At 41.3% G+C, this 15,767-nt stretch overlaps 1 protein-coding gene across 1 annotated transcript in view; it reads right to left on the reverse strand.

The window, feature by feature from the left end:
• Nucleotides 1–301: 301 nt before the first annotated feature.
• Nucleotides 302–15,767, reverse strand: part of ehmt1b (euchromatic histone-lysine N-methyltransferase 1b) — a 53,123-nt gene continuing 37,657 nt past the window's right edge. The window contains exons 4-26 of the mRNA XM_080866402.1: nt 12,269–12,524; nt 12,004–12,152; nt 11,398–11,550; nt 11,176–11,247; nt 10,921–11,023; nt 9,669–9,782; nt 8,821–9,098; nt 7,852–8,084; nt 7,558–7,770; nt 7,394–7,476; nt 6,746–6,852; nt 6,462–6,584; nt 6,275–6,376; nt 4,904–5,008; nt 4,653–4,807; nt 4,387–4,557; nt 4,131–4,275; nt 3,295–3,372; nt 3,026–3,141; nt 2,789–2,875; nt 2,044–2,122; nt 1,735–1,904; nt 302–926 (exon numbers count right to left, since the gene is read on the reverse strand). Of these exons, the coding sequence (XP_080722528.1) occupies nt 737–926; nt 1,735–1,904; nt 2,044–2,122; nt 2,789–2,875; nt 3,026–3,141; nt 3,295–3,372; nt 4,131–4,275; nt 4,387–4,557; nt 4,653–4,807; nt 4,904–5,008; nt 6,275–6,376; nt 6,462–6,584; nt 6,746–6,852; nt 7,394–7,476; nt 7,558–7,770; nt 7,852–8,084; nt 8,821–9,098; nt 9,669–9,782; nt 10,921–11,023; nt 11,176–11,247; nt 11,398–11,550; nt 12,004–12,152; nt 12,269–12,524 (3,282 nt within the window). The 3' untranslated portion in view covers nt 302–736. The remainder of the gene's footprint in view (nt 927–1,734; nt 1,905–2,043; nt 2,123–2,788; nt 2,876–3,025; nt 3,142–3,294; nt 3,373–4,130; nt 4,276–4,386; nt 4,558–4,652; nt 4,808–4,903; nt 5,009–6,274; nt 6,377–6,461; nt 6,585–6,745; nt 6,853–7,393; nt 7,477–7,557; nt 7,771–7,851; nt 8,085–8,820; nt 9,099–9,668; nt 9,783–10,920; nt 11,024–11,175; nt 11,248–11,397; nt 11,551–12,003; nt 12,153–12,268; nt 12,525–15,767) is intronic.

Consider the following 15,767-nt stretch of genomic DNA (forward strand, 5'->3'; position numbering starts at 1 on the left):
TAAATTCATCTTCAGGTGTTGTGAAAAATGTCTGAAAAGTCCTTTGAAACACTCAAAGATGAATGACACCAAAAAAAGTGGCAACATAATTTAATATTTATCAGCTAGTTTTGCTGGAATGGTTCATGGTCAATAACGGAAAAGGTCAGAAAAGTAACACCCAGCTGTGCGCTGGGGCTGTCTTTGCAAAAGACAATATTACCCTTAATCAGTGACCTCAAATTCTTTGATGACTTTTGTAAAAGTCCACTGAAAATCGTCAGTCGTGTCAAAACAAAAAAAACAAAAAAAAAACAAAAAAAAACAAAAAAAAAAAAAAGGGGGGGGGGGGGGGGGGGTGAAAAAGGGAAAAACAAAAACGCACAGTTTTGCTTTCCAGCAAAGTGAAGTATGAAATGTAAAGACTGTTTTATCGTCTCTGTGGCGTTTACTGTGCGTGATGACATCACCCCCTGCTGTTCACATTACATACGGCGGAATAATAGAGCAGGAGGTTAGTCCAGGATGTGATTGTGCATCTCGTCTTTAGGTTCTCAACGAAGGTCAGTGGTCCGTGGTTTCAATCCAAAGTGGAGATACAGTACAAGTTCACCAATGAAAGTTTAAAGAGGATGTGGACTGGCGTCCCCGTGTGTCCGTCAGTACACGAGGCCAAACTTAGTGTGTGGAGCGTTTGTTTGTTTGTTTTTTTGTTGTTGTTTTTTTGTTTTTGTTTTGTTTTTTTGTTGTTGTTTTTTTAGGAGGGACTGGAAGGACTGTTGGAAGAGCTGGTGTCAGGCGACGCGCTGGGCTGCTGCTGGTCCTCGGGTGTGCTGTCCGCCTGCAGGGACGCCATTGCCGCTGAGGAGTACCTGCACTTGGATGAGCCACATTCACAGCTGAACACCTTGCTTTTGACTTCCCAGAAGTGGTCACCATAGTTAAATCTGAGAGGAGGACGACAGAAGAAAGGAAATGTTTACATAAAAGTGCTGCCACTTTTGTTGCTTGCAAATACAATCAGCAGTGGTTAAAAGTTAGCATTTTTTATAAATTGTCCATCCACTTTCTGCTGTTTATTCAGGTATGCCACTGACACTGTGGCAGTGTCAATTCAAAGCTCTCCAGATCCCCTTCAGCTCTTCAGCTGACATTCCAAAACCAGTTCAGAGACACAATCTCTCCAGTTTGTCCTGGGATCTCTCACCCAGGAAGCTTCATCAGCTAGCTCATTGTGATGTGGAGAAGCAGTGGGTCAACCCAGGGCCCCGTGCCTCATTCTTGCATGCCACTGTTGCCCTTAACTGCTGAGGGAGGGAGATGCTGCATTCAGGAGAAAACTGCAGCAAGTCCGGCATGTCTCAAGAGCCAGTATAAATGGCAATGGTACCATGGTGGCCACAAACCAGGAGCTCATTTCTTCCACCTGATCCATGATGTCACTCTTTCAGTCACCACCCACAGCTCATTTCCCACACGTAAGGGTTGGAACTAAATAGCCGTGCTGATCTGTAGCAATTCATCACTATGACATTACTAGACCCCAGAAACGCATTTATTTTGCTCTGCTGTCTTGTACAGCGTTGTTGTTTTTTAACTTTGTTTTCCTTTGTTTTATTTGTTCAGATTTTCTAAGGGGTGGGGGACCAAAAAAAACAAAAACAAAAAAAGACAGGGGACTGTGTTATAACAACAACAACAAACACAACATTGCAGAAAAACAGATGAACATAAATTAAAATAACTAAAGCTTACCCAAGCTCCTCTCCAGCTTTGATGTTTTCACTGGCAAAGAAGGCAATGTGTGGAAAGCGCAGGTCCTGGTGTTTCGTGAACACTCGACAAGCGAACAAGTTGGGCTCGCACATGTGGTTGAGGAAGCGACTGATATTTCCATAGAAACGAGCATCAATGCAATAGAGATCCTGTGGTTTGCAGAAGGGGGAATAATAAAATAAATGAAAAGCTCAAATTAAAAGATTTTTTAAAAGAACTCTGCATACAAGGAAGAAAACCAGAAAACAATCCAACGTCTATTCAAATTTTTCTTCACTTTTACTTCACCTTGTCATCCAGACTGAACAGGTAAGCATCATTTTGCCTCATCTCTGCTTCTGCTTCAGAGATTATCTCACCGACATACCTGTTCAAAAACAGACGGGCCATGAGGGGCGGGAACATTTTAATATTCATCTTTTGTTCACAAGTTTGTGACATGAACCATGCAATACACCAGACTTTACAGCCCAAGCTGGTTTGCAACACCCGTCCCTAGAAGAGTTTTTAAAGCACATTCAGAAAATCAGTCACATAAGGCACGAACTGCAGTGTACCGAAGGGCCGTAAAACAAGGGGCAGCACATTATTCATGACCGATTCCTCTTTGAAAAGCAGTGATTTCAGCCAGGGTCCAGTCTGACTTCTGTAGATAAAAAATTCAAGTCATTTATAACTTTCTGTGTTGGTCAGACATGATGTACCACTTCCTTTGCTAAGACAGATATTTCAGATGCTTCCATGCTCCTGTTTAAAACTAAACTTAACCAAACATCTGGTTTTGTATGTGCAATACTTGCATTTAGACTACTGACAGTCGTCTTGGGTCAGTCTTGGGACCATCTGGCAGGAGATAAAGATAAAGCTGCACGTGCAAGAATAGCATTTTAATTTTTCCCAAAATGAAAGCAGAAGTGATAAAACACAAAGTCGTGGCCACTATTCTCCTCGTTTTCAAACTATAAATTATGCTGGGAAACACTGAAGGATCGATCCCTACAAAACAAGTGTTATTGGGCTGTCTTTGACTTACTCGCATACAAAAGTCCCTTGTGGTATGTCTTGCAGTGCTTGGACACCCCAGCCTTTCTTACTGGTCCTGAACAGCTGGAGTCTGGTCCTAGAGGACCAGAAACATCTTTAAGCAACACTCATCTTTTTTACCTTCACACAGCAAGTAGTGCAGCTGTTCACATCAAAACTCTGTTATATACACACATGCTGGCTTACAAAGCCACAAATCCTTTAAGAGTTGTATTTGTTAAATCACCTGAGTCCGTTTTGCACTACGCGGTTCTTGCAGGTCCTCCAGCAGGAGCACGCATGGTTACACTCAAAGATGAGAGGAGGCTCCTCTCGGCAGAATTCAGGTAGAAGTCGACCACTCTAAACAGGACAATACACACATGTAGTGCTCTCTATGAGCTTGATGGTTTCAATGATGGTAGTTACACTAAACTGTAGTGATTTAATGTTGGGTAAAGCTTATTTTATTAAGGTGTAGGCACACTTTCAGACTCGCAGATTGCCCGTTCTTACCTTGTCGTACCAGCAGCGCAGACTGAGCTGTCCACACATGCAGATACTCGCAGAGCAGTCTTCCTTACAAACACAGTACTGCAACAGAGCAGAAAATAATATAGGTCACTTCACAATGCAAAGAAAAACCTATAGTTCTTTTTAAAATGTCTAATGGCACTGTATTACTGATGGCTTGGATCAAATGCAACACAAACAACGTTAAAACATTTAACAGAAAGTGCCGGAACAGTCTGATCATGCATCCACTCCAAAAGTAAACTTTTGACCACAAGTGTCTGCAAAATTAGGTGATCTGAATCAAAGGATTTCAACCTTAGCAACAAAAAGTGGACTGAGATAAATGAGTGAAATCACAGGACTTCCTGTGAAGTTCTGGTAATGTGCTGTAACTTGTTTCCAGGTTTCAGCTGCACCCTTCCTCCCCTTGGCAGTTATGAGCCAGCATTTGTGGATTCACAACGTGATCGTTTTATTTATTTTTTCTTAAATACAGATCCAAGTACATTGTAAGTTACGATGTGAATTCTGTGTTATGTTGCAACAGTGAAGAATTTTCCATAGATTACTGGGTCCAAATCTGGATCGCCTCCAAAACTTCATCACTTCTAAGTGGAAACGCAAATTCATCTGCAACTTTTTGAGTAAAAAGAAAAAAGTTTTCTTCTTGAACTTTGTTGAGGATACTGGATCTTTGTGTTGATGACAGGGGTTTCTTCTGTAAATCTGAACTTGCTGTTCTTCATGCAGACAGTTTCCTTTTAGTTTGTCTCTTTATCGTTTGTTGTTGGGGTTTAAGTAATGTTAAAAGCCTAATCAGATGGCCTTTAGCTCACCTGTAAGTGTGTTATGTTCCTGTCAATATTCATAGGGGAAGTAACACAGTTTTCGGGGATGTACTTGTAGCCATCTGGGTAAGGTTCACTGTCAACTGCGTTGACACAGGGGATGGGAACTCGCTCTTGCCCTAAAGCTATGTCACTGTAAATGGACAGAGAGACAGTTTAGGTGCTTTAATTTGAAAGAAACAGGTGGACAGAATCTTGACATCGCTATTTATGATGCTTTATCCCTCCCAGCCTGGTCTTTAACCTGTGAAGGGCTTTCTCTTCTGCTTGACTAAGCCTAATGTTTTTGGCATCCCTCTCCTTCCTGTTGGCCTGCAGAGCGCCCCAGGCCTTCGAGTTGTGGCTGCAGCAGTCTGGAGGAGTTTCTCCCTCGCGGTTCTTCAAAAACACATCTGCTCCTCGAGACAGGAGGAGCCTGATGAGACAAAGAACACATTTTACCGACTATCTACGACAACAAGGACTTTTTTTAGCGCCGTTATTATCCAGTAGGTGGGGCTGGCAACTCACGTGATGCAATCCAGGCGATTCTCCCGAGCAGCAATGTGTAGAGGAGAGTCTCCGTGGATGTTGACAGCTTGCAGATTGCAGTGAGCGTTCAACAGCAGCTCCGTTATCTCCACACTGCCAGAGAATGCAGCCCAGTGAAGGCAAATGTTTTCTTCCTAAATGAAGATAACCCAAATAAACCCACAATTAGCCAACATTTAATTCTTCTGCAAAGGATTTCAAACCTGAGGTGGAGAGACTTCTATGCTAACCTTGTCCCTGATGCTGCAGTCAGCTCCTTTAGTAAGAAGCAGCTTCACCTGGTCTGCATGTTTGTACTCTGTGGCCCAGATCATGGGCGTCCAGCCTCCGTCATCCTGTGGAAAATTAATAATGGGCTTGAAAATCAGCTGAAGAAATACTGAAACAACATCAATCCAACTACATATTGGAATTCCTATTTTAAAAAAAAACCCAAAAACAACAACAACTAAGAAGAAAAGCACAGCTTTTAATTTTCAGTCCTCCTGAGTACAGAGTAGTAATAAAGGAAAGGCTGCTTCATTACGTCAAAGCTGTCCTGATGCTACATATAGCAAGTTCATACATCTTAATCCAAGACACATGCAGCAGAGTGCAGCACGTCATGCATCAATTATTCCCAGAGAACCTTTTAAGCCCAGTTACAAAGTGCTTTACAGTAAAAATACACACTGGAAATCCATCCTAGTGTGTCACATGAATGGAAAACAAGTAAATCAATGAATATTTATTTTTTTCAATGGAAGTTACAGATCATATGAAACATATTATTCATTACTGAGCTTTGAGAGCAACAATTTTTAGTGCAGAGGACATCAGTCAACCAAAACATTTTAGCTCAGTGCAAAATGTTTGCTTTGTAGGCAGTACACTGAATAAATAAATAAACTGAATACGAACGTACATCCTAACACGAATTACTATTATATAAAACTTTGTTTATCATCTCTCAGATCTGAAATTTTAAGAAACTTAAAAGACTGGTGTGGAAGTATTTTAAACAGGTATGGGGAAAGACATTTTTACAGGGTTTCAACAAATGTAGCTAAATTTAGGATTATGTTTTAAATTCTACTTTTAATGTCTCAAAATGAAATTTTGAAAACTGTACAAATTCTCTAGGATTGAGACAAGTTTCATGTGTACTCATGAGCATCCACAACAACTTCATCTATGTTGCTTGTTAGAACTGCTTAAACCATCAGATTTAAGCAACCAGCATCAATCATTTTTGATTAATGATGCATTTGAGACCCTCAGGAACCTGGACACCATCTGTTTCTTTGCCCATGGATCAGAAGCTTGATACCCCCTCATCTACAAAGCAATCATGAAACTACAGCCAGAAAACCAACCTTTTGCTAAGGTTGAAATCAACTGGGAACAGGGTGACTATGGGAAGCTGAACTAAAAGCACACATGTTTTTTTTTTGTTTTCTTATAAACTAGGATAGCTGTTTTTCACTGCTTGTTAAAGCTAAGCTAGTCTACACATGGCTCTGTAGTTAACACATAGACAGAGTGCTGCATCCTGAAGCTGTACATTTCAATCTTGCAGCCTCTCCCCTTCTTTCACAAGAGACATTTTTAAGTGTACTAACCTGGCAGTTAATATCAATCAGTCCAGTGGACAGAAGGTGCTCAACAATCTTGTAATGGCCAGATTTGGCCGCTAGGTGGAGGCACGTGAACCCTTCAACATCCTGAGAATGGCAGAGGATTTAATTATTGACCTGGATCTTTAGTTGGCTGATGGGAACCTCAGAGAAAAATCTGGTGCATATTTACCTTGTGCATGGCACTGGCTCCAGCTCTGAGCAGGTACAGGACCACCTCCATGTGGTTGTTCTCACAGGCTTCCATCAGAGGAGTCCGCTGATCTTCATCACACATGTCCAAGTTTGCACCAGCCTGAAACATCATACAAACAGCTAATGTAAAACTGCTTCCACAAAATCAGAATCATTAATATTAGAATAAACCTCTGGTTGAGATTTTTATTTTAAGGTTTTTGTCAGAAAGTTACTCAAAGTTTAATATTTCCGTCAGAGAGATGTGAAGCACAAGGTTACCTGAACAAGCATGTGGCAGATGTCTTTGTAACCTCCCTCTGCTGCTGCGTGCAGCGGGGTGCGTTTATTCTGCGATTCCATCTTAAAGTTCGGGTCAATACCGTCCACTGGAAGGTAAAGGAAGGCGAGGAAGATGCATGAAAATACCTGCCAACGTTTTTGTTTAAAAAAAAAAAAAAAAAAAAAAATCCCCCCCGACACACACTTCTGTGTAAACTGTGCCAGCTGTCCAGCTTAGAGCAGAGCTAGTTTTGATGGATAATTTTCTTTTCTTTTCTTTTTTTTTTTTTTTTTTAAAAATGGCATCATTTGTGATTTTACAATTAGTATTTGGATCAAAGTCGGCAACTTCTTGTCACATGTTGGATGCACGTGACAAGAAGTTGCCAGCTTGTGGTGACAGATGGGCTGAAATTGTATACAGTGTGTGGACTGTGTATTTAGGCTGGGGGTCAAGGACTTTGTAAGTTTTCTGTGTTTGTCTAATGCTACCAAATGCATGTGGTAAAATTATTCATAATAAAATTTGAGGGTCATGAAAATTACACCAGCTTCCTGGAAGAAGCAAAACTAGTTTTGGCAGACATCACTACAAGGTGAAAAATGAAAATGAGTGCAGATGACAGAGCCTGAATGGGATTTACGTACCCAACATGAGCAGGACCTTCTTCAGTTCTCCTTGCTTGGCAGAGAGGTAAAGTTGTTTAGGGTGGAAGCGCAGTTTCTTGGGTCTGATCAAACAGACACAAAAAAATGAATTAGCTTGTAAATGGATCGTGGTCTTTTAGGTGAATTAAGGTGGGTTTACTTACTTTTCTGTGTCGAGAGCCACCAGGATGCTCTCTAGAGTTTCTCTGGGTCCTGGAGTGAGTGTACACAGGGCTGTTGTTGCCATCACAGCCTGCAGGGGGGCAGCCCTGGAGGACCCAGGAACAGCAGATGTGTCGAATCCATGTGCAGAACGAACAGGCAGCGAACTGTCAGCCCGGCCACTGACTTCAGCCCCCACAGTTAAACAAGAGGAGCTAGAAAACAAGTGAGAACAAAAGTTTAAGTTCGGCATTTTGTAATAAACAAACAAAATAGTTCCAAAGTTGCATTTTTACCTGCCAGTGGTCGTGTCTGCTCGGCCCTCGAGGGCTCCAGGCGTGGCTGGCCCATGTTCAAGAGCAGGGGGCACGGTGGAGGTGGTGTCAGCCTTGGCAACGGTGACCTCCTTGGCCTTGCTGGCCTCTTCTCCGCAGTGAGGACAGAAGCTTTGACCTTTCAGCACTGAGGCACAAGCGTGATGGAAACGGTGAGAGATGTTCACATCTGGTTGGCACTCCATGAAGGTCCCCTGTGCAGGAACAACAAACAGTCTCTGTAAACAAACATTCACAAAGCACATGTCCTCTGACCACGTCTCACACGAAAACAGTGTCTAGGTTGCTTCTGTAAACCTACAATATTCACTCATAAGAGCCCAAAGGAGGAAGAGCCCTACAACCAACATCTGCCAAAAAAGAATGGTGAATGATGTGAGAGTCCGCCATAATGAATTACTTCAAGTTTCTCCTGATAAAGTTAGTTCTTCACGATACTGAATCACGACGTGTACTTAATGAGTAAAAAGACTAACTGACATCCAAGTGTCATCCAGGACTCACACTTAGAAATCTGAGGCACAAATTAGGAAAGTGTTTAGTCAAGACTGTCAAGCACAAACTGTGTGGTCTTATGTATCTGTGAACGTACTGTGTGTATAAACATATTAGATGAGTTACACGTTCCTTATAGAAGCTCCACAGATCTATTAAAAGGCCTTGAGGTATGAGTAAAGGAGCCAGAGAAAACAGAAAACCTCAATGGCTTCATTGAGAAATGGCAAACGCATCACATGCTGTGTCCTGTGTGAAAGCGTCATTAACCCCAAAGAACTGAGATTAGTGCAGCTTCTTCAATCTTCAGAGTAAATGCAGAGCCATTTACCATGCAAGTGTTTCATCTGTGTAAATTGTTCCATTTGTGACAGTAGCTGCAAGTTAAACTGCAGCCAGAGACCTCAAACTGATTGGCACGCAGTTTTCACCCACCGCTCTGCAGAAGAAGCCGCAGCCCGGACAGCACTGGTGCTTCACCATGCCGTTGCGATGGTCCTCGCACAGAACGAGTAGCTGAACGGAGTTGGAAGGACGCATCATTTCATGTTTCACTACAGCGTCCTGGCAGCGAGTCAGCTGTCCATCTACACTCTCTGTGGCCATGCACTTCCTGTCTGCCAGAATGAGAATTTCTCGACTCTTGGGGGTCTCCATGCGGCAACTGCAGAGCGGAAGCTCCTGAGCCTCCTCAACCGCCAACCCTGAAGTGTCTGAAGAAAGAAAAGAGCGTGGCCAATGAAATCAACCACATTGGTCTCACCAGGAATAGAAAACTATTTATTCAAATCAACAAAACAAGACATTTAACCCTTTATCACCCAAATATCACAGAAGCCCTTTGGAGGTTCATTGGATTTTTTTTGTAATTTTGGGTGTAAAACTTGCAAATTAAAATCGAATACTCAATTTTCACCACTCTCTCAGTTCTGTAGCATTTTGGCTTTTAAAACTTTGTGGCTCCATTGCTTTGAACGTGTGCACTATAACAGCTCCTGATTGACATGAAGGGAAGGGAAGAAAAAAAAAAAAAAAAAAAAAAAAGATCCAGCAACCATATTAACAACCAACTTCACAGCAGAAATAAGCATGTTTACAGCCTGCTATGAACACACTTTTGGGTGGTGTTTCTTTTTTTTTTTTTTTAGTAACTCATCCACCTGGATACTGAAGTTAGGCGTGTAGATGCTTCGATGGGTTTTGTGGCACAGGCAGGTGGAGCCAATCTGTGTCTGAGGCCTTACCTCTGGTAACTGGAGTGACTGAACTAGACTGAATCTCACCTTTGCTGGGTGAAGGCATGCTGAGGCTGACAGGTGGGACAATCTGCGTGTACTCCTTGTGATCATGGGGTTCGGCTGGAGTTGGAGCCTGAGGCTGAACAGCCACCTCCGGCTCTGTGAGAAAGACGAAGGATAAGAAAATACTTAAGGAAGAGCCTTGGTGAAAAATGTTCAGACAAGATATAATTATGGCATTTTTCCTTTAGTTCAAAGCAGCTGCAGAAGTGTACAAACTATGTACACTTCTGCACAGTTCAAACCCAGCGCCAGTTGGGCGCTGGGTTTGAACTGTGCCATGTTTTCAGACCAATGTGGATCTGAAGTTTTAGTCAGCTTGCAATCTGACTTTTGTCATTTTAGTCAACAAAAGCCAAAGCCACCCTGTAGAGTCTCAGACAGATTTTAGGGTTTAGCAGACGCTTAAACTCACATTTTTAGAAACCAATTTTTACCCAGAAGATCACCAGCACTGTGATTATATACATTTTTAAAGCTCATTTTATTAACTGAGCAACTATTTACACAAATATAATATACTTTTAAAATTAAATTGTCAAAATGGCCAGAAAATACAGATTTCTGCCAAAATAAGCTAACTTAACTGTGTGCTGTAATCCTGCGTGCATGTATACTGAAAAATACTGCCCGCCACCAGATACATATGTATTTTTTGCTACCAAACAGCTGGAGACGTAGCCTAGGGTTGGATTAAGAGATATAAAATGAGGCAATATTGCCAGTAAAGCTATCTCCACCTCTCACATGGGATTTCAAGCTCCCTCTAAAAAAGGAACCTGAATCAAGGAGACAGACACAGAGCTGCTGCAACAATTGAGAGCTTTGTTTATTGTTTATTTTGTGAATGTGCAGTTCAGATCTTAAGTCTGAAGTCGAGAAATAAACTCACCAATCAAGGTGAGCAGCACACAAACAATTCACATGTTTTTGAACTAAAAGGACTGTTTCTGTCAGTCTGGCAGCAGGTAAAGAGGTGAAAAGTTTATTTAGAAAAGAATCTAAATAAAGCCAGTGTATAAACCGATACTGAATCTATTAGGTGGCTAAAATCAGTTCACTGCTGAACATTTACCCAGCAGTACATAGTTTTAGTTTCTGGGGTTAATGTCGGTTTCAGAGAATTACTTTCTGTCATCCACTTGCAACATGTTTCTCTCAAGAAATAGCATCAGTCAGCCTGAGAATATTGAGATAGGTGATTGGGTGGATGTGCATATAGAGGAACAGCGATCACCTTTGGACTTCATCCTCCTTTTTCGTTTCCTGGAGGGCCGGAGCCATGCGCTGTCTGCTTTTGTTTTCTTTTTCAATTTTTTCTTCAGACTCGACTCTGTGCTCTGATGCAGGTGAGAGTTTGGCCACAGGGATGATTTTAAACAACAGAGAGAAACAAGAAAACCCCCCAAAACAAAACATCAATTCTCTTCCATTTTTAGCTAAAAGAGGTGGTATGAGATGCAGTTGGAGAAGTGGTGGCAAGCGGTCTTACCAAGTCAGATTCAGTGCCTTCCTCCTCCAACTCTTCCTCTCCAGATTCTTCAGACTCCTGCTCGTCTTTCACCTCCACCAGGAAAAGCAAACAGAATTCATCAGTAGCATTTAACACATAAGACTTTCACTGCAATGCATTGCATTCACAGTTATTCAGAGTTCCCACAAAGAAACAACCACACAAGGTTTCAAGAGAAGGAAACAACTTTTATTCTCCAACCTGAGCGATGGATTCAGAGGGTTCCTGCGCAGCACTTTCCGGTTCTTCTGATGGCTGCTGTTGTTCCTCCTCTTCAGACTCCAGATCTTCTGACTCTTCATCCTCAGATGCATTTCCCACTTTCTCCCCATTTATGCTGGCCACCTCTTTAGCCTGCAAGACAACAAATGGAAAAAAGTGGATGTAATGTCATATCTTAACAGCAGCACCTCAGCATTTCCGAGGTCATAAATGAACCTGAACAACTTCCCATTAACCTTACCATACCAACAGTCCTGGTCTGTTTAAAAAAAAAAAAAAAAAACTAGGAAAAGTTGTCGGAGACGTTGATTGAAATATGTTCTGTTCTCAAAAATGCAATAGCACATCTAATATATAGAGCTGGGGTCATATATGACGATTTTTAATTGTCTATGTCTCAGTGGACAATGATTGGAATAATTTATTCCACATGTGGCAATTTTTTCAACATTCAAGTGCAGAAAGTGCATGAGAAGCATAAGACTGAAACACTGAATGTATGAGATGTGCCTCGAGAGGCTAAATGAATACGTGTTACGCTTTCTTTTAATTTTGCAAATTTTTGAAAAGATGAGAAGCTCAGACCTCTGGACTCTTGGCAGTCTGTTGTAGTTCCTTAAACATTTCCAGCACAGTTCTCTGCTTTAGCACTTTGGTTTTCTTCTTGGGAACCAAGCTGTACATTCCCATTCGCCTCTTCTTCTTACGGAATGACAGCGCTCCTGAGTAAGAGCCTAGAGCACAAGAGAACACCACATTTACAGCAGAGTGTTACCGCAGACAAACATTACACTCTGCTCCAATTTTTAGTGCATTAGCTTTTGTGATGTGTCGCTGGAGTCAGTCTAACCTAGCTGGAGCTTGGCTTGGACAGGAGCAGGAGAAGCCGAAGGAGCTGCCCGTTCTGCAGGAGCTGGAGGTGGCTGTGGTGGAGGAACAGGTGCTGGTGAAGCTGATGATGCAGTTTGTGCTGAAGATGGCGTATCTGGTGGACTCTGAGGTAGGTGGTTCTGAGAGGGTGACTGCGGTGAGGATTTCTGCAGGTCGGGTGCAACATGAGACTCCATTTTGGCACTCTTTGCTTCCCTTAATTCCCTGTTAAGAAGCTGCAGAGTGGCAAAAGCATTTAGGATCAATGTGTTACAAAAGGTTTCCTCATGGTTAGTTCTTGTTTTATTTTCTTGTTTTTAAAACCAATTTCCATTCAAATGGATTTGTTCCAGCTCCAGGACCCCCCCACCCCCACTCTATTCATGGACTCCTTTAGAGCAGCTTAGCATGATTCAAGTACAAAATAATCCATATTTATCGTATACTAAGCCCTGGTTCAGCTGATCAGCTCATCCTCTGTCTCCTAACTTTAAACCTGTGCTCACAGTCAGAGCTGTGGCTCTGAGATGTCAACACAAGTGAAATCTGCACGCACTGACATCATAAAGAGCCAAGAACAGAAAAAACTCCCTCAAACTTGAGTTTGTAGAAGTAAACCAATTGAGCTACAAAGAGTGACTTCATTATCTGAAACTTTGGATATGCTTAATATAAGCATATGATTGTAACAGTATATTTATGGCAGAATAAGGAAAGTAAACAAGGCCCAATTTTATTTTATTTTTTAAATAAAACCTAAATATACACACACTAAGTAAAATAAAGCCAACATTTTTAGTGTTGTAATGTCCACATAGTGAGCTACGGTTTTACAACCATTCAATTAAATATTTCCAAGTAAGAAGACTCAAATACACGAAGGCTCCATCATTGCCTGGGGCTTCATTTCAGCCAGTGGTGTTGGGAGAGTACCATCAGATTTTGAACCACCATTCATTACCATCTGCAAAGCTTCTAACTGGCAACAGCTTCATTTTTTCAGCATGAAAATACAGACTGCAATAGAACGCTATCAGCCATGGACTGGCCTCCCCAACGCCTGAACCTCAACATTACTGAAGCAGTGTGGGATCAATGCGACAGGAAATAACAAAAAGGCTGCCGACATCAAGAAAGGAACTTTGAATGGCCCTTAAGAAGCCTAGAGAGTTATTCCTTACTAGAAGGTTTTCTAAGAGAGGCCAACGTGTGTTGAAAAAGGAAGGTGGTCATTTAACTGTTTTTGCCTTATATTCATTTTATATTTGCGCATGTTTCTATTCATCACTGAACCTCCCTTTCATTTTCCTGAAAACATAAAGCAATGAGTAGTTGCTCGAACTTTTGCACAAACACATTTCCTTATATACTGCTAGCTAGTTAATCTGTATCTATAACTGAGTATCTAAAGTGTGTAAACAAATATAGTGGAGTAAATGCTGCGCCCACTCTCTAGACTCCCCTCTGCAGGCTGCAGCTATTCCTGCTAGAGAGCCAGGATGGCTAATTCCAGCCTACAGCTATTTTATTAAGAAATATCCTAAGTTTTATTCAAAGATGCAGAAGATAATGTGCACAGATTTTATTTGAACTTCCTTATGCAGTAATGCTGTCGCTGTGTAAAACAAGCCAGTAGTGGAAGGGAGCAGCTAAAAACAATTCTTTCTCTGTCAATCTCTTGCTCTTTTAAAATAAATAAATAAAGATTTAATTTATTCTTTTATCCTTTACCAAGTGAGTGGCAGACAGGAAATGACAAGCAGTAAATAGCTTAGGGCTGACTTGAGCCTGGGCTTCTGCAGTAGGCTTCCAGCTTATGGGTCACTTGCTAAACCAGGTAAACTTCATGAAAATACTGACTGTAAGAAATATAAAGTGGTTTTACATGTCCGAGCACAATATCAGTGTCACAAATCCAAGAGTTAGTGAAGCCTGTGAAGCCTTCAGCTGTCAGCCATCTTGGCTTTTTGAAACTGAAACTAGGGGCTGGATCTGACTGTGAAACTGATGGTCACAGCACGCCCAGTAGCCAAAGAGCACACCCTGGATAATCCTCTTTTATTTCAATAATGACTGCAATTTAATCAAATTAGGGTGTTTTAAACAGCCTGAAACTACTGACTGAAGCCATAAATTCTTCAAGGTTTTTACTGAGGTCACAGGACAAGGAACTGAGGCTGTATAAAACTAGTCACCAGATGCTGGCCAAGAATGCAGGCTTAACTTTTACTGCACTTTTACCATTGATCCCTGTGTTTGCTATAATTTGCTCTTGTTAAAATCTTGTTCAGTCGTATCGTTTATCATCTGCCTTCATATTAGATTAGAGAAGCCGCCTGTTGAGCAGCTGGCTCGATGAACCTCAGAGTGAAGAACTTGTGTGCCCCATGTCTGCTTCTGCTAATCAAACCAAAAGGTCTGAGAATTAAGCCTGCTTCCTGCTGCAGACAAGTAATACAAATCTATCTATATTTCAGGAAATGTTTAAGAGGTTTACGTTTTTACATATCTAACAAGTTTTGCCTGATAAAAAAAATAAATAAATAAAAAATAAAGTGTTGAGGAACAATTTCCTTGTTTTTTTCTGTTTTATAAGATATGCCTCAACATGTTTGCCCAAAAGTAAGTAGACATTAAAAGTTCAGGTGCCAGAACCACAACCAATTTAAGTGCTAAAAGTCGTTATCAAACTGGATGAAAAATAAAAAAAATTCAATTTAATACTTATGCACTAGACCCCTATTCTCCAGGATACCACTGCTATATGTTTTTACATGATAGAAAAATGTCATATCCAGATATCAATGACACAGCATGCAAAACGAGATTAAACCATGCATCAGACAGCCTCTGATGAGGATGAAAATAAGAGCTACTTAGACAACGTCCAGCTAAGTAAAATGCTTTGAAAAATATGCAAGAAACCCGTTTTAAACCAAATATTGCAGACAGCCAATGACACCCCTCAGCCTCCTAGAAGATACACCTATGGTATCAATTTAAAACTCCTACATTGCTTCGTTCTTGAGTCATGTCATTCATAAACTTGGGTCGCCATGATGCCTGCCTCACTGGGCAGCAGGGTGATGACACCAATCAGCCTTTAAGGGTTGAGGGGTTTAAAAACAAACAAAAAAACCTACTATAGTGTATTTTCCAGGCTCTGGTCTCATCAGGTAGGATTTAAAAATAAAATTTGATCAGATTGCTTTTTTTTTTTTTTTTAGGGGGGGGGGGTAAATTTCCAATTAAAAGTTTCACTTTTCACCAAGGGGACCCATTACATTTGTTGTAGTTTGCACTAGTGCTGCAGGTAATTATTCTTATTGAGAAATGTGCACCCACATGAGGTGTTTCAATGGTGGCAAGTTCTTCCTTCCACCCATCTTCGTTTTAATGACAATCTTTTCAAAAGCAAAGTTCCACAAAGGTCCCAATCTCTTCCATTTCCACTCTGCTCCTTATTAAATGTTCCTGTC

Source organism: Rhamphochromis sp. 'chilingali' (assembly GCF_963969265.1).
Source record: "Rhamphochromis sp. 'chilingali' genome assembly, chromosome: 2".
NCBI lineage: Eukaryota > Metazoa > Chordata > Actinopteri > Cichliformes > Cichlidae > Rhamphochromis > Rhamphochromis sp. 'chilingali'.